The sequence below is a fragment of the Rhododendron vialii genome, chromosome 8a (assembly GCF_030253575.1).
Source record: "Rhododendron vialii isolate Sample 1 chromosome 8a, ASM3025357v1".
NCBI lineage: Eukaryota > Viridiplantae > Streptophyta > Magnoliopsida > Ericales > Ericaceae > Rhododendron > Rhododendron vialii.
In genome coordinates, this window is record NC_080564.1 from 34,081,506 (window position 1) to 34,109,464 (window position 27,959).

Below are 27,959 nucleotides of genomic sequence, written 5' to 3' on the forward strand. Positions count from 1 at the left end.
TCAATTCTTTGGTATGTAACTGACCGGGGAGGATCCATTTCCTATCCTTTTGCTGTATTTTTCATTGAAGAAAATCAAACCATCAGCACAATAATTCTGTTTTCGTGAAAGTGAAACACTGGAATATGGTCATATATACTATATCTGTTGCCATAAATCACCTTCAACGCAATATTATCTTTTCATGAACCTAAGGCGTTTGGCCAAGTGTTTGTGAAAAAGCAATAAGTGCTCCTCCTTAATGTCACAAGTTCCAAACCTTGAGGCCACTGGAGATTATGTCCGGTCGTTATTTTCAGAGACCCGAAATTGGTCAAAGTGCACGCAAGCTGGCCCAAAGATCCGGTTATCCGAAAAAAATATCTTTTCATGTGAATCAATGACAGATCAAAACTTAGCTCTCACATTAATGCTGGGATCCACCAGCCTTCAATCATCATTTTATCAATGCCCACTACCTAACATATTAAAGAAGCTCCATTGGCCACCACAGCCCTTTCATTGCATTGGTACGTGTAAATTGGGTAAAACATGGCTTCCCTGCAGTTTTTTCTTCCCAACTGCAGGGTGCAGTTTCTAACTCTAGGGCATTTTTTGGGCCCCCATCTTACCAATCAAACACCACAATCATTAATCTCGTTGAAACACTTGACCCTATCATCCGATACCAATCATTAGGATTCCGATCTGAAGTCATTTCTTCTTGAAAAATGGGCTCCGTTGGGTTCCGATCCATTGAGACGAACCCCTTTATTGCACAAAAATATCTTCAGATCATGCAATAATCGATATCCGATAAATATGATTTTTTTTGTGATTAAGCATCTTGACCAGAAAAAAAGCCCTAAAATTAGCAAATTGCGCCCAAAAAACAGCAGAGAAGCCATTCCGAAGCAGGTATATTCTGAGTTGGAATAAGAATCAGTGAAATCTCAAGGGGGGAAAAATCCTAGGTCCCAAAACATAATAATAATACCTACGGAAAATGATATTGACACTCTAAAAATTGATGGAGGCACTCCAAAAAATAAAAGAAATTAGCTTTGAAATTACACTGATTTTAAAGTACCTACATCAATTTTTGGAGTGCCAATATCATTTTCCTACACCTATCTTGTCCCTGCACATGCGTGTGTGCAAGACCTACGAAATGGGACAAATGTGTCAACTTCTGAATGGCCCGTCCCACACGTGTGTACCTTTTTTCTTTTTGTCCTATTGAAAAGTTTGCCTTCTAGGAAAAATCACTGTCATCTCGAACCGAGGATGGTGTTGTGCCGCACCCTGCTACAAAACGGTACTGTGAATATCTGGGCCGTTCGTTCGATAATCCAACAATCCAAATCTCATATTCATCATCTCAGCATCTGAACTGTTCATTGCCGAGATAAAATATGGACCGTAGAATTACCGAACGGACAACTCGAATGTGTACAGCATGCTGCAAAGAACTTCCCCCGGGTCTCAGGGTTCCCTCCTTTTGACCCAAACTGGCATTCTCTTCTTCAGTCTTACAGTGGGGAAATTGACTATTGAATCAGCATCAGCATCCCATCTGCATTTTAATCAACAAAATTCCCACTGTTTATCTTGCAATTTTTCTATTCGAATCAAGGTTTTGAATCTCATACCGTATCGGAATAGATATACCCATAAAGAGTGTGTTTTGTTTGACGGGAACGCGTACAAGTGAGTGCAAGGGTTGTGTACAAAGTAGAGTTTTAGAAAATGGCAGTTGTTGAGAAGAGGGGTTAGTTACTTACCTGAATTGAGTGACGAAGTGGTGGAGGAAAATGGAAGCTTCAAGCCTGGCCAAGTCAAGCCCAGGACACAGCCTTTGTCCCCCTCCAAATGGTGTGAAGCTACTGTTGCTCACTTCTTTGTCCTATGGATGAAATCACAGTTAAGCTTGGAACAATGGTCAAATGGCTAGCTAGGAGAAAGAAAAACAAGACAAGAAAATAAACTCAAATAAATGCTGCACAATATACTCTCTCTTCTTTTTTCGATGATAGGATGTTAGTATTTGTTTAGATTAGTACGAGGATCAACCTCTTATCCATAGGAGTCGAACCCTAAACTTTACACTCCTAAGGAATTACACAACCATCAGTTCACAATATACTATTGGCAGTAAAAAAAAAAAAAAACGTAAACAGAAAGAATATATATTTTCTTACATGCCACCTCCACGGATTGAACTGGTGAGGCGAGTCGTAGAGATTTTCATCGAAATGAACTGATCTAAAATTGGTGAAAACACACCACCCCTTTGGAATCAAATACCCCTTTATCTCCACATCTTTCGTGGCCTTTCTCATCACCCCAACAATTACATTTCCCATTCGCAGAGTCTCCGTAATCACCTGTTTAATTAAAAATGAACAACTCAGTGCAATCAAATTATCAGCCATAAATGATTAATTAGTGGAGTTGTTTAATTAAGGGTTCATGCATTTCTAGGACTTACATTTTGAGTGAAGGGTAGAGATAAGTAGTCAATCCAAGACATTGGCTCCCTGAGCTCATCTTTGAGTCTCTTCACATCCAAGTTCTCCCCCTGAGAATTATCAAGAGTACTAATTGACTAAGAAGTAAATAAAGTATTGCTTTTAAGATAAATAGTATGTAGATAATTAACTTTTGTCTAAATACAAGACGTGGATAGTGTTAGAGCTTCTTCCACATTCGTTAATTATAACCTCCAAAACTTTTGATTAGGCCTTGACATTCTCTCATAAACCTAACTAACCAGTTATATGTTACGGGCATGAATACATAAATTGTGTTTTGAAAATGACACGGTAGTAATATGATATTTGAGTAATATCTGATGCGGCATCTTACATAGATATGTTGCATAGATACATGAGAGAGAGAGAGAGAGGGATTGCATACTGTCAATTCTTGGAGGGCAGATGGGCAATCCGAAAGATATTTGACCACAAGAGTAATGAGAACTGGCACTGAATCCTCCCCCGGTATCATCAAATCTATCATATTATTGGATATTAATTCATCTGTAAGCTTTTCGCTTTCATCCTTAAGCAAAACATCCGCTACGTCTCTTGGAATTTCCGACTCTGATGAGATGCCATTTCCCCTTTTGCCTTGGATAATTTTCTGCACTAGCTCAACCATTTTCTTTTTTGCCTGGAACCCAATTTCGAAATAATTAATTTCGCAATTTTTTTCATAGTTTTAAGTGACAAAATGACAAAATATAATTAACATTGGAAAGTTGGGAGCATCTATGGACGACGGTACCACCCTCTTGTCGGGGATACCGTATATTAACCATTAAAAGGCAGCGGCGCAACAAAAAATTACAAAATGAAGTAACCTTTTCAAACTACAAAATGACATAGAATTTACCAAAAGAATGCATAATATTTTCACCATAACATTTTCAAAATCATTTTTCTTACGGTGTACCCCGTAATAACGTTAACCACAATGGTATATATAACATTCACCTTGAGAACACATAATGTTACAATTGGAGAACACTGGAAAAAGAGATTTTTCCTGGAAAGTTACTTGCCTGTAATGATTTGTGGAGTCTGCTTCCCGGTACATTGATTGGTAAAGACATGAGGCCTGAGATGAATTCTTGAAACTGTTTCTTCAGAAAATCCATGTCATCACTTGGCTCTAAACTTATCAATGCCTTCACTAGTACTTGAAAAGCAATCTGAAGAAACATATATGGGAACATATTAATTTCCAGAGAGAGAGAGAGAGAGAGAGAGAGAGAGAGAGCGTGTGTGTTTGAGAGAGAGAGAGAGTACATTTTTGGCTTCATCTTGGACATAGACAGGCTGATCCTCTCTCCACTTCCCCATTGATTCTTGGACATAGTTTTGCATGTCTAGTGTGATTTGGGATTTCAAATGGGGAGATTTGAAGAAGGCTCCAATGAGTCCATGAACTCTCCTATGCAAGCTTCCATTGATGAGCAACACAGAGGACTTCCCCATCAACTCAGTGAGTGATTTAGGGTATGATGGCACAAAAACCTTCCCATCACTTTGCAAAACATATTTACTCACTTCTGCATCTGTTGAAACAATTGTGGGACTCCCAAATAAATGTGACTTGAACACCTTCCCATACCTATAATTAAAGGAATCACCCCAAGTATTAAATAATTACTTATTGAAACACATTTATTTAATTAGTTGTATGATATATTGATCTTAAAAATGATAAAATTCAGATAATTGATTTTCACACTCGATCTCCTTCAGCCATTAATTTCACCTTTCTTTTCTTTTGTATTTATCCATGTGAATTTACACCAATGTTTTTTCAGATACGAAAAAGTTGAATTTAAGTGAAAGAACAAGATTGTAATTTTACAAAAATAAAGACAAAAAAGATATATATATAGTGAACATCATTACTATGAAGTTCAAAAATAGATTAGCGTAAGAGAGCAATAAGTGCTCTAATGGTTTCGGAGTTTTGCGTATTTGTGTTTTCTTAATTTCAATTTTTGTTTTTCCTGTTTTCAAAAACAAAAACAATAAAATTTTGAAAACACTCATCGATCGTTTTTGTTTTGGAGTATAAAACAATTTTTTCTGGAAACTCCAACTCATCTCCATGTTTGGTTGAATTCAGTTTGAGGAGAAGGGTTTTTGGGAATAAGAAAAAATCAAGTTTCGGCAGGATTAAGTCATACTTCAAAAGAAATTATCAAAAATCAAGTATTCAAGATTCAAGAACCATCACACACACAAAAGTTCGATGTGTTTTTTGAAAAAAAATAAAATCTAAGTCAGACCAAATTACTTTGATATATTTTTTCTAAAATAATTTAGATAAAGAAGTTTGCCAAACAAGTTTTTCTGTTCCTTTAGGAAAAGAATACAAAAACGATACCAAACAAGGTAACATAGTGTTTTGATTCCGATATGAAAGACGACTTACAGCCGGTCGATCTGTTGAACCAAATACCGGGTTAGAATCAAGAGGAAAAGGACGACTTACAGGCGGCGACGCTTGTCCATGAAGCTCTCAGGACGGTCGGAGTAAGCACAAGAGATGAACTCTATGGTTTCTCCAAGAAAAGGCCAGCCAAGATTGCCTAAAGGAACAAGTGGGGGGCTTGATCTTGTGATTTTATTCATCATCATCATATGGCTTGATGATGATAATGACCTGCTAATTACTTTCCATGATGTGCTCCAGTAACGAAGAATTATTATGATGGCAGACAACATGAGAGTTGAAGTCACTACCAAAATCCACATATACTTGTCCATTTCGGATACCATTTTTTTTAGATCAACTCTCTCTCTCTCTCTCTCTCTCTCTCTTACTAGGATTTTCCCTTAAATCATGAGTTTAGGTAGTAGTAGTAGTGGCCGAATTTTCCTGATAAAGGAATGAGTGTGCTTGTGTGAGCGTACGCGTGCAGAAGGAAGGAAGGAGAGAGAGAGAGAGAGAGAGAGAGAGAGAGAGAGAGAGGTATTCTTTTATCTTTGTATACTAAACTAATGTATATCAGTATAATCCACTGGAGTGGAGGAACCATTGCATATTTCCTTGAGCAAGCGGCTGGTTTCTTGGATTGATGCGGGCTTGGGCTTGACCTGGGTTCGAAACCTTGCTTAAACCCTTACCCAGCTGACCAAAGTGGGTAAAGTAGCTACACGTAGGAGGACAAAAATAGGTCAAAGTCAATTCTTATTGCTCAATGAGCATTATTAAATATATAAAAGATAAATAGCTAGGGTAAGTTTTGATCATACAATAAGTCTGCACCCACCGCTGCCTACGTGACGGTAGGGTTTGCCTACGTGTCCGTGGTGACAGCGGTGGAAATGATGGGTGAGGGCAGACTTATGGTATTGATATTCATATATGGGTAGGATTGGGGTGTGGGTCAAATTATTGGGTACATGATCTTTAAATTTGTTGATGATGATAGAGCATCATGGGGTGTGTTTGTTTAAACAAAATAAACATGGGGTTGGGTTGGGTTGGGTTGGGTTGGGAATACGTCCCCACGTCCATAATTGTCTCGTGGCGCAGTCGAAGTCTCTTCTAGCTGGTGGCCTCGTGCATTCATGTGATTATGCTCAATAAAAACAAATCCAACACATCCTCTCTCTCTCTCTCTCTCTCTCTCTCTCTCTCTCTCTCTCTCTCTCTTCCTTCTAATTCTATACACTCAACCTCTAACGTTACTTTCATTCCCAATCTTCTTCATGTGGCAGCTGAGTCTGATCGTGTTTCCCTCTTGGATATACGTACGGCATAAAGAAAGACAATGGCTTTACCAGCAATCATTAGGGATCTTTTGGAGCACGTTCACTACAATCACATATCCCTGTGGTCACATGAATAATTTTTATGGTTGTAGAGTGGATCATGGGCAGCTTCCTTAAACATCATTCAATAATTTCAAGCCAATCAGTATATACAAATGAAGCGAGCGAGCATACTCCAAAACTAGTTGTGTATGCACATATCAGATACACCGAATGAGTATTCTAATATCTAAATTAAATGTTGTTAGTTTCAGATACATTTTGGACACGTCAGAGATACTTATGGTAAGGGTTAAAATGAAATTCTTTTAAAGGGGCAATTTGTTAATATAGTATATGCATGTAAAAACTAGTCGATGGATACACAGATTGAGACGTAAGCCAATTGATGCACACCCACAAATAGAGATGTAACCCTAGGACCAGACGTCCGTCTGAGTCGAAGTGGACCGATCCATCCAAACACAAAAGAACACCATAAAACACGGCCACATAGCGATTGTCACTACACATGGTACAAACATCATGCCATGCATTTTACTCTTCTTGACTATATTTGACTTATTACATGTATATGCATATCAAATCATTGATGTATAAACATATATCGTACGTAACATATATTTCTGTCATTTTATGCCTGAAACATGCATGATTACTAATTATAAAAATGTGTTAACGTTTATAGATGTATCCCAACGTAATCGTATCATATTTTTGGGGGGTTTGCCGTATCATTGTATCCATATTGTATCGTAGCTATATCTATGCTTCATAGAGTATATATGACCTTCAAAGGAGAAGAAGTGATGGGTTCGAACCTTAAAGGGTGGACCATGATTTAAGAATCCATAAAAATCTTGCTTTTGTTCCTAACCCTAGCTTTAAGAAATCACGGCAAATCCATCGACCCCCTAAAAAATGAAAAAGGCTTCAGAGGGTTTGGAACCCACATTCACTATGAAATTAAAGACCAAATATACGAGCCAAATTGAGCTTCAATAATCTATGGCCTCATCTAGACCTTAGTCACACAATTCTTCAACGTGTCCGCGCTCGCACTCTCAATCATTGCATTGCGTTCCCGTTCTCAATCTTCGCATTTACGGGTTTTAATAATTTGGAATGTTTTTCAAAACACTTTTACACTCGCACTCCCGCTCAAGCAAGCGCTCCCGAATGGCTAAATCTAGAGTGCCCAATGGCCCAATATTCCAAAAGAGAATGAAACTACAATACTCTACGCTTTCTGCGATGACCTAATAATTCCACCATAGTATGCAATCCCTTTGACTGTTTTCAATTCCCAATTGGCCTTTTATTGGCACCCTTCGTGTTTTTCTAATCTTAAACTCCATTCTTCATCATTCCTTTATCTCTTCCTTCAAACTACCAACCTCGCAATACCCCTTTAATATATCTTATCAAAAAGTATGTGATTTGATCCCATATCATCATGCTATCAACAACTTTAGCTCTTTCCTCTGTCCTACATACATATAGATGTGTGTGTATATACACACACACTTATCTCTATACAAACATATATATTATATACGCATATATTTAATGCATGTGAGGGAGAGGTTCATTTAACCTAAAGAGTTAACTCAGATGATAGAAAGGGTGGGGATAAATGTCTTACAAGTACAAGTCTGTAGATCGACTCTCATCGAGGGCAAAATCTTTTGGGCCACGCCGCAAGAGTTTCTCTTGTGAATTCCCTAGTCTCAGATGGATGGCATGCCTTTAACCGCACCATAGAGAGAACTAATAAGGATGTGTAAGCTAGTCCGGAGAGGTTATTTTGATGTGCAAGCATCACTCCAGTATGCACGTGGTGCAGAATATATTCACATCCTTTCGGGAATGTGTGCATGTCGATCTTCAGATGGTTTCATGCGACTCTCTAAGTTAGAAGATGGAGAGAATCTGCTAATTTTGAGTTTCTCAAACTCTAAAACCGACAAAACTGTGAAGTCAGTTCCCTGAAACAATATGAAATTAGTTCAAAGAGAATCAACAATGTAGACCACAGAGGCAACAATACTCCCTCTATAAATTTTTGTAGTGTTCTCTAAACTCTTTGCTCTCTGATAAGTAGCTTTAGACTAGTCTACGGATGAAATAATCGACAACAGAAATACATGGACTGACAATTTTCCAAAAGCTAGTCTGCGACTCTGCGGACAAATCTTGTGTAATCCTTTCCATCTATGTAGTTTGTGCACCCAGTTTTGTGGTGTCATTTTCTGTGTCCCTCGACTTACTTACAGACTTCGCAAATCCATGTGGATTTTCAGATCAGATCAACTCCTATGCACCACTGGTACAGCAAAAAGGAACTCTAGATGTTCAAAGTTTTTGCAGATCGCTACCTGGTATAGTATGCAAGCAGAAGCCCGTGTTTTAAGTAGCCTTGTGCACCAGGTACAACTTGTAAGAATCATACAAGTTAAATCTCATTTCCATACTAACAACGAAACAACATTTAAGGCTTTGATTTGGAGCGGGTCAAGGGTTACCATAAAGTTCCAAAACTCTGGAACATTTGCCTCAGTTCAGTCCATACAGTTTGCTGATCATCCAGAATCTCATATCTAGTTGCCCCTTTGATTGTTGAGTGTTTCTCTCTGATCTTAAGGGTCAGCAAAAATTCGAGTCTCGGGATTTCACAGAAACGAGATAGTTAAGGTGGATGTACCATCAACTGCTGAATGCAAGTAAGAAACCACAGATAATTAAGCTTAAAATAGGTCAAAATCACGACTCCTGTCTCAGATCTCATGATTCTCAATCTCAGATCAACAGTTACAACTATTGGGCCAAAATAAAGTAGTCAACTACACTAAGTGGTTCATTATTTGATAGTCAAAATAAAGTAGTCAAATCGTCGCATCTCACTATTGGGGATCATTATTTGCACAACTTCCACAACTATGAAGCTCGAGAAAAGGAATATGATAGATTGCATCTAAAAGGCAGACAACATGAAACACAAAATAAGAATTGATATTCCATGAAAGCAAATCTCAAACTTCAACATAACTCCCAGGAAATAAATATTAACAGAGGAGAAAAGAACAATCCTAATTCAGAATCTCTCGGCACTGTGAAACTAGAAGAAATGCTAACTGGATTTACAAACTTGGGATAGATTTTGTTCGAATAAACTGTTTGAGGATGGCTTTCTCTTCATCAATACGTTTCTTCTCTTCAGCATCTTTGGGCTTCACCTTCCTCTTCTCTTCCAACAACCACTTGTAAAGTTCTCGCTGCTGATTCTCAGGTATTGGGTCACGTAACATCACAGGTTCCACAACAGGTGGAAGGGATGGGGTTTTTTCAGTAACAGGAACAGTTACAGCAGCAGTACTCGGACTAGGAGTGGGAGTGGGAGGAACTCCTGAAACTTCTTCCTCTACGCCCGAATTCTTCTTTTTTGTCCTCATGAAAAGGTAAGCTACAAATTTGCACTCCGGTCAGAAAAGACGATGATAAGGCTCCCATTAACTACTTTTTCAATCCATGACAAAAGATTAAGCATGGTTGACCCAGAAGTGCAAAATGAGTCAAATGGCCAACAAACATTAAAAAGAAAGCCAGAGTCTGAGGAACTAGAAACTAGTCCTTGGCTACTAAGATTGAATCCCCTGACTATACACCAGTGTCACGCCATATATAATAATGCATGTACATTGCACAATTTCTTGCAGGCTAGGTTCATAATGACCAACATAAAATCAATGTTACATAAAGTCATCCCCGGAGAGTACCCATTCCATGGCATATGACAAGGGTAAGTTTAAGGGATATGCATTATGCATCCGACTCATTTCCAAATTGGACACCCCTACCTTAAAAATTGGACAATGTTTGAGGAAAAGAAGCTCACATTCAAAAAAATTTGCCCCTAATATGGATGGAAATAGATTCCCGTTTTCACCATAAATCCCATTCAAATTCAAGTACTTCTAAACTAATAACAACATTATCTGACGATGTGTAATGCAACATCAGTATTTAAGTGCTCATGAGTCATGATGTACTCGTACCCATGTCAAAGTCTTGCATACATACACCGGCTCCTAAGCTTAAGGGTTTACGGACATCCGGACACACGCCCGCATTCAATACGTCCTACCTGAGTCCATTACATGGCATACATATATAAGTAGCTGAGTGTGAGAAACTAGATTACTGAAACCGGAAACTAATGCTTGGCTGCGAAAATTCATCCGACTGTATTCCAATGTCACACCATGTAATCAATTTTTTAGGTCTCCATTACAAAACATCATGCATTCTAAGTTTTGATCTCACACTTACCCAATCTATTATGAATTGTAACAATTTCATGAATAAAATCATTTAGAAATCGACCGCCCCATGAATTGGTTATTCCTAAACGAGTCACGGTACATATGTCTGTTGTATTTCTAGCTATACTTGCGATAAGCCCCTGTTTCACAACAGCCAATACTTCCGTAATGTGATTGGTAGGTGGCAGATATGGATAGCCAAAAGATCCCACTCAAATCACCAAAGTTAGTTCCAAAAGCACATCAGTCACCAACCACAATTCAACTTCAAGCCACTCACCACCATGTCAAACCTCATTTTGACACAAAGTGTTTTGGCAAACAATCAAACGACCACAGGTCCATAGTACAATGTGAAGAAGTCAACAATTTTAACATCCAAATTCCTAATTACTTCACTTTCTTCTAAGGCATTAGTACATTACCATAGTTTCTAATCGATGGCTCACAAAACCAAAAAAAAGAAGAATGGAAAATAACATCTGGAAGTCAATCATTGCTTGTTACCACGAATATAGGGACCCTCAATTCAACCATAAACAGGAGACATTGTGCCTAATTGGAAATTTCTTTATTCGTTTTTTATCACACATGTCCGGACCAGCTTACACGCACCTCGACTAATCTCGGAAACCAATCCCATCATTCACTAGCATGGGCCAATTAAAGCCGAAACAAAGCCCCGTATGGACTCAGTGCACGGGAATTTATAGCACCTGTGAGGTTTGAAAACCTGAGACCTAAGGAGGGAGCAAGCGCCTAAGCCCAGGCTTGACCACCAGGCGAACCACATGGGTTCCTAATCAGAAATTTCTGACACGTGGAATGTTACTAAAACCCTAATCCGGTGTTTCAGTCATTTAACCCCAAATAAAACATTGCCTAACGTGTACTCGACTAGTCATTTACAGATCCGAAGTTTCGTAAATACGCATATATCCATGTTAAATGTACAAAGCTATGCGATCCATGTTAAATGCACAAAGCTATTCGATCGTGTGTGTGTGTGCGCGAGATAGAGACCGAGGGAGAGAGAGAGAGACCTCCGACGCCGAGATTGACGGCGAGGAGAAGAGGCCAAACGAACTTGTACCGGCGAGCGAAAGATTCCCTCGGTGGTTCAAGAGGAGGCGGAGTATGCGAAGAAGGTTGAGCCATTGACGACGACGACGACGATTGTGGCGACGGTGATACCGGTTTCAGCTGCGCTGTTTAAACAAAACAAAAAATGCAAATAACACAGCGTCACGATCACAACGACACCTAATTTATCATTCAAAATTATATACTAAAAGGAAGGAGAGAGAAAAAGTAGTAGAAGATCCTCCTTCTCCATCAATTGCAATATTTTAACAACACTGAAAAAGAAAGGGAGAAAACCAAAAGAGGAGTGATTACATTTCTTAGGTTTGTTGCTGAATAGCTTCGGACCTTCGCTCATTGTTGCGCTCTCTCTCTCTCTCTCTCTTTCTCTCTCTTTGTTCCTACTCGGGCAGACGACGAGAGTTAGTTCATTTAAGTGGTGAGATCGGCTAAATAAGTTAAGTAGTTTATTTTTTTTGTTTTTATTTAAATTTTTTTCGTATTAGTTAATTTTTCGTCAATTTTTTAAAAATTATTGTATCGTCGTAACGAGAGGAATCTAAAAAATAAAAAATTATGATCGAAATTAAAATTTTTTTGAATAAAAATAAAAAAAAATTTGATTTCGATCATAATTTTTTACTTTTTAGATTACTTTCACCATGACGATGCAATAATTCTAAAAAATTGACGAAAAACTAACAAATACGAAATTTTTTTGAATAAAGACAAAAAAATAAATCACTTAACTTATTTAGCCACACGGAGTAATTAGAGTTTAACTAAGTAATTAGAGTTAATTAGAGTTTAACTAAGTAATTATAGTATAAGGCTCCGTTCTAAGAAAAATAAGTACTTATTTTTTAAATTAAAAGTGATGTATTGTGAAATAATAATTTGTCTCGTAAAACAAAAAATAAGTACTTAAAAAATAAAAATAATAAAAATATTAACGAAACGAGGCTGGACTGCTTTGTTTGGTTCCCATCTTTGAGAAACTCATTTTTCTTCCTGCACATTTTTCAACTTTCTATACATATCTCTTTCCACTCATTACAACACATTCAAAAATATTTTTCAAATATGGGATTATATACTATAATATCATAACCGAACGAAGCGAATTGTATTGAGAACGAACTTAAATTTAGTTTAAAAACTTGCTAAATAATTTACTCAAGCTTTAGTTTATTGCCATTTAAAGAGCTTTCATCGTGGCAACTCAATCAAGTTGATTTCTTCTTTCAAATTTGATCCTAACACTTGAGGTTCAAAATTTTATTTGAACTTTGTTTAATAGAGTAAGGAGACAGGTACTCTTGTGCATTTGACAGAGATTCAAATCCCACTAACTTCAATTAACAATGCTAACTTTTGCCCCAAAAAAAAGATATTAGAGTAACAAGCCCATTTTGAACAAACTTTTAACGAAACAAATTCAGAACAAATTTTAACACCACCACAAATTGCGAACACTTGCAAAACTGAGTTGAGCTTGAGAAGCTTGATACATGTAACTACTGGAATTAGAACCTGTAAATATGCAATTACCAATCTGGGCCATTTCTTGGGTTCATCTGGAATGGCTAGCTCATGAGGTGCACTGCACATCGCAATTCTCCCCAGAATCTTATCGGAAGGAGCAAAGGCTAGGCCGCTTGAGTTAACTAAAGGGAAGAAAATGAAAACTAGAACCGAAGCAATTATGGGACTGGTGTTTACCAAACAGAAATAATTCTACGGCCTCTGATTCATCTGATAAAAATTACCTATAGCACTATCCTAGAGCCCAAATTAATCATATAATTTTACACATGATGGTCCGGTATGTTACAGAAATAGCTTCCAAAGGATCCCAGCAATCTATTCGCAGAGCAACAAGAAGTCAACAACTAGAAGCCATCATGACAGTGTGAGTAGTTCCATTGCTATATTGTCTGCTGGGATCCTGTTTGTTAGCTCGGTTTCATTAGCTCCAAGAGCGACCGCCACTGTAACCCCGCCCGCGATCTCGGAAACCGCCATGACCTAATTAATTGACAATAATAAACAGAATGAGGAAATAAAACAAAATAACTCTTATTACACTTAACACAAGTAAAATCCATATGCATATGCGCGCAGATACCAATCCACATGCACATGCGCGCAGATACCCACAAGAGAGCAACCGCAAATCCAACCCTTATTGATGCACTGTTTTAGAGCAATAGCAGGGCAACACTAGTTTCCTGACACTTCCAGGTAATATCTTGTGTCCCCTTAGAAATGCTCCATACTGCTTTTTTTGGTACTTCAGAAATTACCATACTGCTGTATATATAGCATGTGCATATAGCTGCTGTATATATAGCATGTACTAACAAATCAATTATTGTTGGAAAATTGCCAGAAAATCATTGGTCAAGCCAGCCATTAAGGCGTGACAGGGATGATAATGGCAAGACCTCATGTGTCTCACACTCTGTCCCTCTCTCTTCAAACATACAAAGATTTTAAGGATCTCCCTTTCTTAGGCTGGTAACACTCAAACTAGAGTTAGTATAATCTTTACACTGAGACACTATATAAATTGACTCAAATGCTATGCCAAACACAAACCAAACTGGTTCCGATGGGTCATACAAGTTTTCTGCAAACTTAATGCTGCATTGCGATGTCCAAGGACAAGATCCAAAAGATCGTTGTATCGAGTAGTTGGATCATAGTCTCTTACCATCCATAAAGATGGTTGTGCATGTGTGGCAGCTACCTGGTTGTGACAATTAAAGTTTATTTAACAACTCCAATAAAATCACAAGTTAAAAATTAATTTGGACCCCTAAATTCCTTACTACAAAGCAAATTAAAAAAAGTTTAACAAAAGCGACATTTATCTATGCCCCAAGTCCCAACAACCACCAACTGAAAAAAGTGGGAATGTCAAAGCGTAGCCAGATCAAAGAGGAGGAAAAATCAGACTCTGTGGTTTCACAATGCCAATCCCAGCAAAAACCAAGTCGCCGTTCATAAGCTCGAATGAGTTGGCAAAAAAAAAAACAATAAAGTAAACATGGCAGTCAAACTAACCTGGGGGAGGAGGTGCACCACGACCCATTGTTGCCAACTCAGGACTGACCTTCTGTCCAGCTTCCTCTAGTATGCTTATGAGCTCTTTCGCAAATCTGGCATTTGCAGCTGTGAAAAAAGTATATGCCGTTCCTTTGGCCCCAGCTCTTCCTGTTCGTCCGATGCGGTGAACATAATCCTCCAGCGATCCCGGAAAGTCGTAGTTGATCACATATTTTACATCCTTCACATCTGACAGTACAAAAAAATCATGCAGCTATATAATCACCTATACACGCATCTATATAATCACACTTATATTTCTTACCACACCAGTACAGAAAATAAAAACACTCTTAAGGGGGGGAAATGCTGAAAGCTCCACAACAATAACCAGGGGATAAATAGAAGACTATTCTAGTATTCTCAAAGTATCACAACTTGAATTGCATGCCTAGAAGAAACAACAGCTAACTGACAACCAGAGGCCAGGCTGCTAAAAGAATTGGAGAAGGTCAGGCCATAATAACAAGACGAAGATGACAGTGGTGTGATGGTAGTGACTTAAGAAGCACAGACACATCTACAGGCCTTTCATATCCGTGTCAGACACGGACATGTTCCCAACGCATGAAATTGTGTCCGAAATATTTAATTATTTTTCCTGAGTCGGACACGTTTTGGACACGCTCTGACTTGTACTCAACACATATCGGGCACGTTTAGGGTCATTATGTAATTTTTAAAACTTGAAACGGAGTAACAATGTATTAATTGAGATATGAACCAATTTTAAAACCAATATCAAATAACTTAACGATGAAAACAACAATCCACTATTCTCATTTTTTCATTGGACTTTACATCTTTAATTTGGGAAAAAAAATAATTTTTTTCATAATATTGAATTTATGTATATAAATGTATTTATTTATGAACTTTACGTATCCCCCAACGTGTCCGTGTCCTAGTTTTTGCAAAAATCACGTGTCCGCGTATCCGTATCCTTGCTTCTTACTGTCAATGAAGATGATACCACGACTATTACAGTTATTATTTTGTAGGGCCGATGAATATTAGTATATTACAGTTGGGAATATCAAATCTTTTCCTAGCTAAAGAAAAGGGTCGGCAAGGCATACCATATTGACTTGATATGGAAATGCTTGGGGGGTTGCTTGGTGCAGGCATAAAGCTCTGGTCTCAAGCTTTGAAACATTATTAGAATTCTACGAGTAACAACTTTGCTCAACCAAACAGCCAAAAGGACGTGTTTGTATGCATCCATCCTTTTCAGCACTCTGGATTAACGCAAGACTAAAACTAGTTAATGTTATTTCTCCTAGTTTGTATCGCTTCAGCATATTGAGGACAATAGAGAAAGTACAAGATCTGTAACAGATACTAAAAGCCTAAGAACCCTCAATGATCAGGGTATAAGAAAAAATGGCTCACTATACGCACCTAAACCACGAGCTGCAACGTCAGTTGCAGTCATTATAGGACTCTTGCCAGCTTTAAACTCTGAGAGGACCCAATCCCTTTCTGCTTGACTCTTATCTCCATGAATAGAGAGTGCAGGCCAGCCATCCATGCGAAGCTGCCGAGTAATTTGGTCACACCCTTTCTTTGTATCCATGAAAATCAAGATCCGGCTTCCATCCATGATATCTTCCAGCAACTTCACCAATCTGAATATAGGCAGAGATATTACCAAAAAGGGGGTTCAAATCCTATATGGTGTAACATACAGAAACACATAAACACTAATGGAAGGTAACACCATAAATCTGTAGGCATACTTGTTATATTTCTGGTTCTCCGAAACAATATCCACATGCTGGCGAATTGCATGGTTAGCTTTCAAATCTGGGGAACCTATCACGACCTGTATGATGTCCGAGCAAGAACCCATAAAACAAATGTATCAGTAACATTCAAAGCAAAAGCAATAACAATTAAACAAGACTCCCAAGAAAGGCCAAGTTCCAGGGATTCTTGCTTCTTCAATCCAGATCACTTCTTCTGATGAAGTTGCACATACATGGGCAAACAATAAAGACAGGTATTTAGAGGACAGCGGTATCCTGGACAAAATAATTCACACATAGCAGGAAGTAACTGAACAGCTCTACAATCCAAAAGACAGCTTAGCAGGAAATGAGTAGCAGCAACTGCATTAAGTGTCAATAAAAAGGTACATTATCTTGCTAATAATTATGAGCTGATAAGGAGTTCATAATATCTAACACTCTAGTAACTATTCTTACTTTGTATGGGTTGTAAAGGAATCGTCTCGCAAGTTGTTCAACCTCCTTGGGCCATGTGGCACTCCAGTACAACGTTTGACGATCAGGGCGAATCTGCATAGAACAAACCATTGGAAAAAGTCAGCAAGGCTTAGGTGCTTGCAATGCAGTCCTAAATTTAGCCCATTAAAGGATGAAAAGCCATCATTCAAGATGAAAGAAACTGCAATAATGAAGTCTCCTTCAAATCATAAAGCTTAATCTTATAACTCCAAGAGCTTGATGGTAGCATTTCATATTGACTAACACAACTAACATAAATCACAATAATAAGTAAATTCATAGAATGATTACTTTCAAATCAACAAATAGTTTAGCAAGAAGTGGCCTTGAGGCCGAATGAATACTGATGCGCAGATATTTTACAGGTCACCTGAGGCATGAAACCGTGACTTATAGAGATTTTGATTATTTGAATTTATGAATCATTCTCCTTAAACAGTAGCAATGTGCAAGGCTAACCTAGGTTTTGAAACCTTTTTGTTTCTCAACTTTGCAAAAGCACTACATATTACCGGGAATGAAAGGGGAACCAATTGCGTAAATAGGAAATGCTTCTTGCTCCATAGTAACTCATATAAACCATAACTAAAGCAGAACAAAGTGAAACAAACCTGAGAAACAATTTTTTGAATCTGTGGTTCAAATCCCATGTCAAGCATTCGATCTGCCTCATCCAACACAAGGTACGTTACCCGTCGCAAATTCGTATGGTGAGATTCCATCATGTCAATCAACCTTCCAGGAGTAGCAATAACAATTTCAACACCTAAGCCAGAAGAGAAAAGATGGTGAGGAGAGAAGGGTATAAAAGTGCCAATATAAAAGAAGAAAGAGGAAGCATTAGGATATACCCGATCCATGAACATCACGCAGTTAAGTCATCTTGAACATAATCAGCACCTACCTTTCTGGAGATCACGAACTTGGGGCCCCTTTGGAACCCCACCATATATGCAGGTACTTTTAATCCTTGAAGATGAACCAAACTTGGTAGCTTCTTGCTGTATCTGAACAGCAAGTTCACGTGTTGGAGCTAAAACTAACACAATGGGACCATCGCCCGGAGCTGACAAAATATACAACAGACGTGTCAAAATCCACGCGCACAGAGTGACCAGGTAAAGAAAAGTCGTAGGAATCCAAAACAACAGGTGAAAGAAAAACTAGGATTACCTAAAATTGGCTGAGCATTGACATGAACAATTGCAGGCAATAGGTATGCAAGTGTCTTGCCTGAACCTGTTTCAGCAATACCAATGAGATCACGGCCCTTTAAAGCCATTGGCCATCCTTGAGCTTGAATTGCTGTAGGTTCTGAAAAGCCGGCTTTGACAATTTCTTGCAAAACGTATTCTGGATTCGCAAAAGTACACAGATACAAGTGAATAACTAGATTCCAATGACCAATAACCCTAGCTATAAACATGTTTAGGTCCTTCAGGAGAATCATTCAATATCAAAGACTGCTTAATATAAGTGTTAATGTTGATGTTATGCAAGACATTTTCCATAAAATGTGACGGAATAACAATAGCAAGCATATGACACTAAATTCAAAGACATCAAAATTCAAAGACATCAAAATGAAGTATGAAGAACCAGCCGTTCTCAACCACACCTTGTCTGAACAAGTACTGTTTGGTATGTATATGAGAAAATCTCATAGTCTTAAACAAGCACTAGCGACTTTGTTTATGTTACCTCGACTCTTCTAAGCATATGTAAGTACCCACACTCGTCACTTGAGTAAGGTGTGAGCTATGCGCTGGGCACCCACATGCAATTAAGACACTTGGGTCTTATCATCTTTATTACTATATGTTAGGAGAAGTGGGGGGGGGGGGGGGTTGGGGGGGGGAGAGAAAAGCTCACACTAGCTGAAAAGCAAACAATTCTGTCATTACACGTGGGAAATAGAATTTTCATATTTCTTTCATTTCACATGGATATTGGGCAGGTGTAGTGCTAATTTCTAGTAAGGACGCACTGCTATTTCTACCAAAGGTGTTTGTAGTGTAGTGAGACTGGCTCAAAATGTTTTTGTCCACCATCAAACAAAGTACCTGGAAACCCAACATCACCGAAAGCCTTGACCGGCTTCGGCACGTCCCGACCTTCGACAGTGATCTCCCGCCGCAGCCGATACTCCTCCACCTCCCTCTCCGACATTGCCGCCACCTCCGGCGACTCGGCATAGAAGTTCTTCTCGAACGGAGTCAACCCGTCCAAATCCAACTTGCGCGGCGACTCCGCCCCGTCGTAGTCGACCCTCCTGCTAGACGAGGACCGGGCCCCACCGTAACCCGAAGCCCCACCAAACCCCGAATCACTGCACACACACACACACACACAAATTACTCCAATGCACGCTTTTCATTCTGCAATCTTATAGACAGCTAAAAAACTAGACCAATCCTAATTTAGATACTACAACACGCAGTGTACATATATATACATAAGTACATATACAAGGGGGTTAGGGTTACCTTCGGCGGTCGCGGTAAGAAGTGGGGTCGGCGGAGCGGCTGTCGTAACGGCTCATGGCTTGTGATTACAAGTTCAAAGGGGAGATTCTGAAGGGGTGAGAGGAGTGGATTGGAGGGCTTTGGTTTTACTACTTTCAGATATGTTGTGAAGCTCCTGGAATTTTTCTTCTGCTGGAATTGGAGCAGACGACAAGAAGCGGGGACAAAGAAGCCCTATTCCGTCAGTCTTTGCACTGCCCGATTATCACAAGTGTATTTGCTTTAGACAAATCTAGTTTGTGGCCCGTTTGGCTGCTCCGGAAATAATAATGCCTTTGGGCTGGTGGTTTAACCTATTCTTTTACCTCCAAAAACAAGCCCACAATTACGCGTGCTGTGAGTTGAACGGGTAGGAGAGCGCAAGCTGGAGTGCTGGAGTGCAGGAAGTGTGTTCTTTTCAGAACTCCACCAAACAATTAGAATTCGTGAATGCAAAGACCGAGAGCGCAAACACAGAGTGAAAATTGAGTGCAGAAGAGAAAGTCATTTTGAAGAATTATATGACCAAAGGAGCACCACACCTAGTGTGGTTGGTTCATTATTCTTCCTCGTAAATGAGAAGTCCTAAGTTCGAGTTCTCATAATAAAGGTGTTCAATTCCCTGTAGAATTTTTAAAAGGGAATGCCAACAATAGGTTGTAAACTATTCTGTGTTTATGATCAAAAAATAAAATAAAAGTATTGCATTCAATCCACATATTATTGAGAGATACTACAACCACGCCCAAATTCACACACCCAAATACACACCCTCTCACAAAAAACAAGGGTCCCACACACACTGCACACATAGTGTGTGTGGGACCCTTGTGTTTTGTGAGAGGGTGTGCATTTGGATGTGTGATTTTGAGTGTGGTTGTAGAATTTTTGCATATTATTAGCCTGGCATTCAACCTGTCAATATTCAATCCATGACCCATTTTAATCCGTTCAAACGCGCTCATTTACCACCTCTACAAATGACCATTTGCATTTAATAAAAATGCCATCTTCATATCAAAACAAGCCATCACAGTTTAGGTTATTCTGGGATAAGTTATCCTCGCTTCGATTCTACTCCCACACCTGGATCAGATACTATATCCTCACTTCAATATATCCGCACCAAGGAGGAGGCAAGCGGATAGCGTTTTATTCCTAATTCCATCGCTCCTCAAAGAGCTCTCTCATGCTCTCCAACTAGAACAATGGCGGTTGCTTTATCCTCACTGTTTACAGTAAGAGCAGCCTCATGGGACACCCAACAGAGACTCCCCTACAATCGCCAACGCACCAAACCCAAGAAACCCCAAAACCCTACCACCACCACCACACCAACTCTCGCTCTAACTGCTACTCCTAATAACACCATAGATTCTTCAATTTCAGCCCTTCTCCAAAGGAAGATTCGCAAACCTATTCGAGGTATTGCTACTTATGTTGTATTTGCGTCATTGTATTTTTTTATAACTTAGTTGTGTGGTCAGCTTACGCTTACATTGACTAATTATGTAACCAATCTCACCGTCCCGCCGTGGATGAGCCCCAATTAAACTCAAAGTAAAGCTGTGTATGAACTAGTCCTAAAGAGATGATAGCACTTAGGGTTAGTTAGGGAAGCAAGAGCGATATTTCAAACCATTTGGGGTTATTTGTCATTGGTATGGATTTACTAACTGAGATTTCAATTGGGTACAGAGAAATTGGAGGAAACGTATCTGGGTTACGAGACATGGTTGCCGACTCCTCCGAAGGTGGAGAAGCCGCGTTCGATATACAATGCCGCGTCGTTGGCGTATATTGGGGACTGTATATACGAGGTTTGTGCTTGAATTTTACTCAATTTATGCGCTTCATTTAGGATATATAGGTTTTATTAGCAAACTGCTTGCTTTTAACTAATTTGCACGTGAATACACTTAGTAAGTGTTCAAAATTATCTCTAGAACTTGTGATTCCAGTTTTGCACTTGAATACATTTACTTGTGAAAGTGAAACACACGCATGATTTGTTGAGAACTAGGCCAAACCATAAAACACACACAACACGCGAAGAACAATCCAGAAAAGAAATAAAAATCGCAAGACACGTGGATTTTTATGTGGTTCCCTAACTGTGTAGCTCTTCTTGGCTCTTTTCTTCTCGTCGGGCACATTTGCCCTTCGGGGTGCAATTGGTCGGAGGAGTTGGTGCATAGTGTATGTAATGGCTTGTGGGTGATAGTTGTTTTTCTCGGGCTTGGAACCCAAAAACTTTGATTTCTCATAAGGTGCCAGCGTGCTTCAGCATCTGCCCGCTCCAAACACCGGCCATGAGGCTCTACATTCGACCTGTCCTGAAATTCCCTACCCCCACTTGACTATGTTTTCCGCTTGGATTTGTTGGCCTTCAGGATCAAAGTAATGATTAACAACAAGTCCCTAGTCCGTTGCTGAGGACGCTTCTCCATACTCCAATTCGAACAATGAGATTCCCCGATTATCAAGCTGGGCTATTCCCGGTTCGTTACTAGGGGAACCCCATGGTATGCCCATTGCCGGTGGTATCACCATGTTATGAGAATGTGCAGTAGCGCTCTTTGGATGAGGCGCAACGGTAAAACTGTACAGTTGAGTACATTTACGGCACACACCAATTTCCACTGTGTACCAAATGAAAAATGGAGAACCAGTTACATCATTTATAACCTAAGGTTTACATTATCTACTGCCGAACCTGGAATAGGCAGCGACGCGCAAATTAGACCGAACTAAACTTCACAAACCCAACATGATTGGTTAAGGGACATTGAGTGTTGAAGGTGCAGTCTGGATCGATAAATGAAATTCTTAGACTACAGACAAACTGTATCTTGAGACCTGTAATAAGTATGACGAAATCATGTCCTGTTGGTGCTGGTGCTGCAATGGACTTCTCATCTTTAGCCTTCATGTTTTATAGTTTGTACTTAAAATACTAGGTTCAAAATTGAGATAACAGCAATAGATGGGGGAATCAAGGAATTATCTCATAAGTCGGAAAATCTTGACTGGGTATTGGGTAACAATAGGGTTTTGCTATGCATGGGTTTTCATGTGTTTCTCGGGGTATAAGGCTGCCAGCTCTATGCTAGACGACATTCTTCCAAAAGTTGAAGGGATGTGTTAAATTAGAAGATATATACATAAGATGACCACAAAGTGAAATGAAATTGATCAGGATAAATAAAGTGAAATGAAATTGATCAGGATAAATAAAGCATCAATATACGAAGGATAGAGAAACTTGTCTGAAGGGTGTTGCATGGACTGGCTGACTAAAAAGTAAAAACTATGACAAACCAAAGCCATGGTCATATTGGGCTGTTAGGTTTGATTGCATGAATGGAGCTCAAACACCCAATTTCAACCGTTCAACTATTGGGATTGAGTGTTCAGAATGTTCAACATCATAATGCAACATGTTTTCTACATTATTCAAGGTTATCCCTCTGGAGCATCCTATCAACCTTACATGAGATGAAAGGTCTTATAGCATGCCTTGCCTATGAATTATGCATCACAATGCACCTAACTTGTGAAAAGAAACATCATTTTTTTTTAAGATCGTAATATTTTTTGAAGACATGAAAAGAAACATCATGACGCAACTAATTTTCCCATTTCAGTATTACTGTTGTATTTGCCTTCTCCATGAAGCTTACCTTCGTAAATTCCTGTATGTTACTTAATCTATATGCAGTTATACGCTAGGAGACACTTCTTGTTTCCACCACTGAATATTGAAGAATACAATAACCGTGTGATGACAGTAGTACGCACTGAGGCGCAGGTATGAACTGTTCTTATTAGTCCAAATTAGCAGTATTTTTGTCTTTTAAGAATGTTCTCCTCACGAGTTTGCTATTTGCAAGACTCAATTGTTGGCTTTTCTTCTGATATTGGGACACATCTGTGGCATAGAGTTTTTGGAATTTTCAGTCATCATGGTAACAATATCCTTTGCTCTGCAATAGTTTTCCTTATTATTCTTTTATCTGATTTTCTCCTCCTCCAATAGTTTCCAGCTTAGTTGCAGGATCTTTCTAAAATGGGTGCGCTCCCAAGACGGGAGCTCGAATCTGCACTCCCAAGATGGAAGCTTGATGGGAGCCTGCTCCTCTCGAGACGGGAGCTCGCTCCTGACTAAGATGGGAGCTTATCGGGCCCGTTAACGGCATTATTCTCTTACTTTTAAGGGAGTTATGCCATTGGGGGAATAAGAACATGAAAATCACATCAGTCAAGAAGTTTTGCAAGTTGAAAATATCTAACTTCCAATAATTACCCTTTAAGATCAAAAATTCTCCTTCAAGGGTTAAGCAATTAAAGATATTTTTGTATGTATTAGTATATAATCTATATATGCTCCTTAGGCACTCCCAACCTTAGGAACTTCTAGGTGCATCCGCTTCCCCGCCTCCGCTCCTACTTCGTGCTACTAAGGTTTCCAGTTTCTTTTTCTTTCTTCTTTCTCTCTCTATATTTTCCTTATTCTTCTTTTTTTGGATTATATGTTATCTCTATCTCTCTCTTCCTTCATTTTTTTACACAAGTACCATGATGCATCTGTTTTTGCTCTTGAATGTGTTTATGATGAGGCACTGTAACTGCAAAAGAGGTTGTGAATGTGATAAATTTCAGTTGGTTCATTGCCTGCCCGAATCAAAATAGAGTGCACAGAATAAAACAGAGAATTTAATGTGTCTGAGTTTAGAGCTAGTAGAGTCAAGGTTATTCTTTAATACCCTACTACAAATTCCTGGAACTGCCATTGGCACCACCTTTAGCTATTTTCCATGTTTCCTGTATTATCGTCATGGATGTAGCATTAATAACTTTTCCTGCTGGAGGCCTGTGAGTTAGTTGTTGCTTGAGAGTTGAGACTTGAGAGAGTTGTTTTTGCAATTTTATAACTTCTTGTACCCCTAAAAACTCCCTTTTACCTCTTTGTGCTTTGGAAATCCTTTCAGTTTATGGAAAAATACTAATTTCTTGTGGTTTATTTCTTTTCAGGATGCAATGCTTCAGAAGCTTCTGACTGACAATTACTTGTCAGAAGAAGAAAGGTGATTTTCTTGATCTGATTTTAAAGCACTGCTCTGAGATTTACTTTGTTCCCGTTTTCCTTCTAATTTAATGCTACAATTGTTGTGCCGTCATGTAATTTTATATAAAAGCAATTATCTTCTTAGTGTTTAAGAAATTATTAATGAATGTCAATGCTATTGTCTGCTTTTCCGTTGGGATTCTAACTGTTGACGTACCTTTACCCCAGGGATGTCCTTCGCTGGGGGAAAAATAGTAGTTCAAGTAAAACGCGGACCAAAAAGCGTGTTGGTGTCGCAGTTTACAACAGTGCATCTTCACTGGAAACACTGGTTTGTTCCCTTGTACCTTCTTGTGTTTAAGATCCTCTCTGAGATGCAGTGAAATACGCTTGATTACTTATCCTAATCCAGTTATCTGGGCATTTCATTCTTTTGATTATTTGTTTTTATAATTCTTGAGGAATCATCAAACAATCAGTTTCGTTTGCACTGATGCAAAAACGTATTGGACAGATATGTGTTCGATTAATTCTGAATGTTGTTTATGCTTGTTTTGATAATTGACTGTTCGCTTGGTTCAACTTTATATCTGAATCTGAATTGTATCATTTAATCTCCTCCCACACCACACACACCCCCACACCACCCCACATGTTTTGATAATTGACTATTTTCACTCGAAAAAAAAAGTGATTGTTTGAGTACCTGATATCCCTCCCACATATCATCAGACTGCTGTTAGGAAATTGACACTGGTCATAAATACAAGGCACGTATAGTTGTAACGTTCACGCATCTGCTTACTTTTTGTAAAATAAAAAAAAAATGTACACATCTCTAACTTAATTGACATGTGCACACTCGCATGCACATGGATTAGTTTGGTACATGCAGTAGATAGTGATAGAAGAAATGAATTTGGCTTTGGTTTAAATATGTTGAAGGTTGGTTATCTTTACCTGACAAATACGAAGCGTCTGGAAGAGATCATGCTGAAGTTGGGTTTCTCAAGTGTTACTTCACCCATTTGATTCTGCAGCCAATGGTAAGTCAGAGTTTTTAAACTTTAGTGGGCCTATTTTTTGTTGAATTCTAGTAACTCGTATGTGTTGCATGCAGCATTCTTGCTAAATTTTTCTGCTATCTGTTTCCTCTTACTGATGTTGCCTTATTTTCGTGGTTCTTAGAAGAAAGAACCAGTTTCTTTTGAAGTCATGCGGAGCATGATAATCCAAATTCATATTCAACGTATTTGGTAGCTCTTATACACACCAATTTTGGCATACATAAGACTAATGTCATGTCCTTTAGAGAAGGAAAAAAATCTCTTGACATCTTGACAGGAATGATTATATCAAGGATACTTAGTGTTTTGGATAACCTTGTATAGAAGGGCTTTCATTCTCTTTGAAACTGGTCAAAGCGGAAATCTTATATTTTGATATTGTTACTCAGTAAGTTATTTTTAGTGGTGAAAGAGGCTATGTCATTGTGGTGAAAGAGTCTAGTATTTGCGTTCTTGACTATGAAACTGTTGATTTGATTGCCAATAATTTAAAAAAAAAAAAAACTGTCGATTTTGATTTACAAGTTTGTACAACTCGCTTCCTTGCAGGATTGGGTTCCACTTTCTGATGGATTGGGGCTATGGTCACGAGCAATAATGATATCAAGTTCATCAATATCAATATGCATATATGCATATCAAAATTTCGAGTATTCGCAGTGCCCATGTCAATCAACCCCAGCGGCTTAGCCCAATTGCCCATTTGGCTTGAGACATTTGCTGGTGAGAAATGATGAAAATGAAAAGATGGAGACCTCTGGTTCACATATTATTAGGTGTGGAACTGGGTTACTGGAGGAAGGGGTGACTCATGTTGAGAAGCTATTTTTTACAGGACTAGATTGTGTTCTTTTCTTGCCCAATTTACAACCCTTAGTGTACTATATACAGCTTCATCACCTGCATTGTCTCTATACAGCTTCGTAGAGTGACACCTAGAATCGCATTGTTATGTTGTAAATTTGTATTAGTATATTTTGCCCGTGCCCCGCATATATTTGTCGTCGTCGTCGTTTTGTTGAGAGGATGGCAAGAAATCATTGTAGTAACGGGAGAACAGAAGACATACTGGACCATGTGCAACTATCACAACGATAAGATCGTAAAACTAACCTATGGCATACAAATACCTCATCGGAAATACACCAACAGTCGCCACCGTTAAATAAGAGCGGAGATTGGGAAACAGGAAGATGTACCGACGGTGGTTCTGCAAGGACAATCCCTCCCTACAGGATAGTACTTGCAATCATCCCCTGTTAGTGACCCAGTTTTGATTGAACTAACGATACTTGCAAGCAATCACCCACAAGTTACAAATCTGAACCAAGTCGAATTTGGCAACTGAAAAAAAAGAAATGAAAGAATATTAGGCCCACCACGTTGAGAGCGGGCCCTGGCATTTTTAGTGGGCTTAAAACGTGCTCCGTAAGTCCGAGCGACGTGACTTTGTGGGTTGGGCCATTGCCTCCATCCAAATGGGAGTTAAAGATTAATATGGGATCTGTCCCTGGTGAGAGGACGTACGCTATAAAAGGGGTGTGTATTTTGGATTATAAGAATCTCTATCCGTCTGCCTTTTCTCACTTCACTCCCCGATCAAGGTTGAGAAAGTAAGCAACGGAATCGGCGTAGATGGTTCGAACGAAGCAAAACCCAGAAATAGGTGTATGTATATTTAGTTTCCTTACATGCATGACTTGAAGTGACACATGCATCAAGCCAGCACGAACAACGGCGGATCCACCATTAATTTTGCGTAGCGGGTCAAGGTAAATTCTTTTCCACACTGTGAGGGGTGGTATAGACATTTTTAGTGAGTGCAAATACTACCGATCTTTTTTACAATTCATAGTCTCCGCACCAACTTACATACACATTGACTAACTTTTAGAGGAATAGTCCTACTGTTACTATCCACTGTAAGCGACCGAATTAAAATCGGGCAAATACGTGTTTGAACTTGCCAACGAATAGTTGATAGTAGTATCTAAGTTTCGAACATAAAACTAAGAAATGACCGGTCTTTTATGAGAGATTCAGAAATTACAGAACTCAAAGCCGAACTCACAAATTACACTTTTCATCTCAGCTAACCTTGAAGTTCTAAATTTTTATTTATTTATGAGGATATGATCCCTTTGGAGAGTTGTGTGGTGGGGAGCCAGCTGAAAGCTACAAAAAGAAGGCTCCTTTCATTTTGCCGCCTTCTTCAGAAGATCCTCTGATGCACGAAATTGAACAGATAAGGCTGCTACTATATAAACTGTTCAA

The 27,959-nt window shown here is 38.9% G+C and overlaps 4 protein-coding genes across 5 annotated transcripts; 1 reads left to right on the forward strand and 3 right to left on the reverse strand.

The window, feature by feature from the left end:
- Window positions 1-874: 874 nt before the first annotated feature.
- On the reverse strand, window positions 875-5,474 carry LOC131335824 (3-epi-6-deoxocathasterone 23-monooxygenase CYP90D1-like). 2 transcript variants are annotated; one of them, XM_058371340.1, is made up of 8 exons: window positions 4,996-5,467; window positions 3,792-4,116; window positions 3,545-3,694; window positions 2,899-3,153; window positions 2,471-2,560; window positions 2,181-2,366; window positions 1,764-1,885; window positions 875-1,555 (listed from the first exon to the last, which is right to left on the reverse strand). In XM_058371340.1, exons 1-8 carry the CDS (start codon window positions 5,280-5,282, stop codon window positions 1,465-1,467), a joined length of 1,506 nt encoding a protein of 501 aa, XP_058227323.1. In that variant the 5' UTR covers window positions 5,283-5,467; the 3' UTR covers window positions 875-1,464. The 2 variants fall into 2 exon arrangements, with proteins under 2 accessions (XP_058227323.1, XP_058227324.1); XM_058371341.1 differs by lacking the exons at window positions 2,181-2,366; window positions 2,471-2,560 and having other exon boundaries at window positions 4,996-5,474.
- A 3,798-nt stretch (window positions 5,475-9,272) lies between these two features.
- On the reverse strand, window positions 9,273-12,124 carry LOC131298027 (uncharacterized). The gene is made up of 3 exons (XM_058323291.1): window positions 12,002-12,124; window positions 11,647-11,811; window positions 9,273-9,744 (listed from the first exon to the last, which is right to left on the reverse strand). The coding sequence occupies exons 1-3, from the start codon at window positions 12,042-12,044 to the stop codon at window positions 9,422-9,424; spliced, it is 531 nt and encodes a 176-aa protein (XP_058179274.1). The 5' UTR covers window positions 12,045-12,124; the 3' UTR covers window positions 9,273-9,421.
- A 955-nt stretch (window positions 12,125-13,079) lies between these two features.
- Window positions 13,080-19,812, reverse strand: LOC131336498 (DEAD-box ATP-dependent RNA helicase 20). The gene is made up of 10 exons (XM_058372366.1): window positions 19,533-19,812; window positions 19,110-19,375; window positions 18,220-18,399; window positions 17,951-18,112; window positions 17,658-17,812; window positions 17,005-17,097; window positions 16,537-16,622; window positions 16,199-16,425; window positions 14,756-14,986; window positions 13,080-13,714 (listed from the first exon to the last, which is right to left on the reverse strand). Exons 1-10 carry the CDS (start codon window positions 19,586-19,588, stop codon window positions 13,656-13,658), a joined length of 1,515 nt encoding a protein of 504 aa, XP_058228349.1. The 5' UTR covers window positions 19,589-19,812; the 3' UTR covers window positions 13,080-13,655.
- An 809-nt stretch (window positions 19,813-20,621) lies between these two features.
- On the forward strand, window positions 20,622-26,678 carry LOC131298019 (uncharacterized). The gene is made up of 7 exons (XM_058323281.1): window positions 20,622-20,975; window positions 21,249-21,370; window positions 23,272-23,361; window positions 24,585-24,637; window positions 24,847-24,949; window positions 25,564-25,664; window positions 26,235-26,678. The coding sequence occupies exons 1-6, from the start codon at window positions 20,759-20,761 to the stop codon at window positions 25,648-25,650; spliced, it is 672 nt and encodes a 223-aa protein (XP_058179264.1). The 5' UTR covers window positions 20,622-20,758; the 3' UTR covers window positions 25,651-25,664; window positions 26,235-26,678.
- The last annotated feature ends 1,281 nt before the right edge of the window (window positions 26,679-27,959 follow it).

What these genes read in the sequence shown, in the direction of transcription:
- LOC131335824 (XM_058371340.1), bottom strand. Translation starts at nt 5,282, where the DNA reads ATGGTATCCGAAATGGACAAGTATATGTGGATTTTGGTAGTGACTTCA. An exon ending in ATGGACAAGCGTCGCCGCCT is followed by an intron (nt 4,117 to 4,995) that starts GTAAGTCGTCCT and finishes CTTTAATTATAG; the next exon opens with GTATGGGAAGGTGTTCAAGT. An exon ending in CTGCCCTCCAAGAATTGACA is followed by an intron (nt 2,561 to 2,898) that starts GTATGCAATCCC and finishes GATAATTCTCAG; the next exon opens with GGGGAGAACTTGGATGTGAA.
- LOC131298027 (XM_058323291.1), bottom strand. Translation starts at nt 12,044, where the DNA reads ATGAGCGAAGGTCCGAAGCTATTCAGCAACAAACCTAAGAAAT. An exon ending in CAGCAACAAACCTAAGAAAT is followed by an intron (nt 11,812 to 12,001) that starts GTAATCACTCCT and finishes TTGTTTAAACAG; the next exon opens with CGCAGCTGAAACCGGTATCA. An exon ending in CGTCAATCTCGGCGTCGGAG is followed by an intron (nt 9,745 to 11,646) that starts GTCTCTCTCTCT and finishes GCAAATTTGTAG; the next exon opens with CTTACCTTTTCATGAGGACA.
- LOC131336498 (XM_058372366.1), bottom strand. Translation starts at nt 19,588, where the DNA reads ATGAGCCGTTACGACAGCCGCTCCGCCGACCCCACTTCTTACCGCGAC. An exon ending in TCCTTTACAACCCATACAAA is followed by an intron (nt 16,623 to 17,004) that starts GTAAGAATAGTT and finishes GACATCATACAG; the next exon opens with GTCGTGATAGGTTCCCCAGA. An exon ending in TGGTGCACCTCCTCCCCCAG is followed by an intron (nt 13,715 to 14,755) that starts GTTAGTTTGACT and finishes TCAATTAATTAG; the next exon opens with GTCATGGCGGTTTCCGAGAT.
- LOC131298019 (XM_058323281.1), top strand. Translation starts at nt 20,759, where the DNA reads ATGGCGGTTGCTTTATCCTCACTGTTTACAGTAAGAGCAGCCTCATGG. An exon ending in GATTCGCAAACCTATTCGAG is followed by an intron (nt 20,976 to 21,248) that starts GTATTGCTACTT and finishes AATTGGGTACAG; the next exon opens with AGAAATTGGAGGAAACGTAT. An exon ending in CATCTTCACTGGAAACACTG is followed by an intron (nt 24,950 to 25,563) that starts GTTTGTTCCCTT and finishes AATATGTTGAAG; the next exon opens with GTTGGTTATCTTTACCTGAC.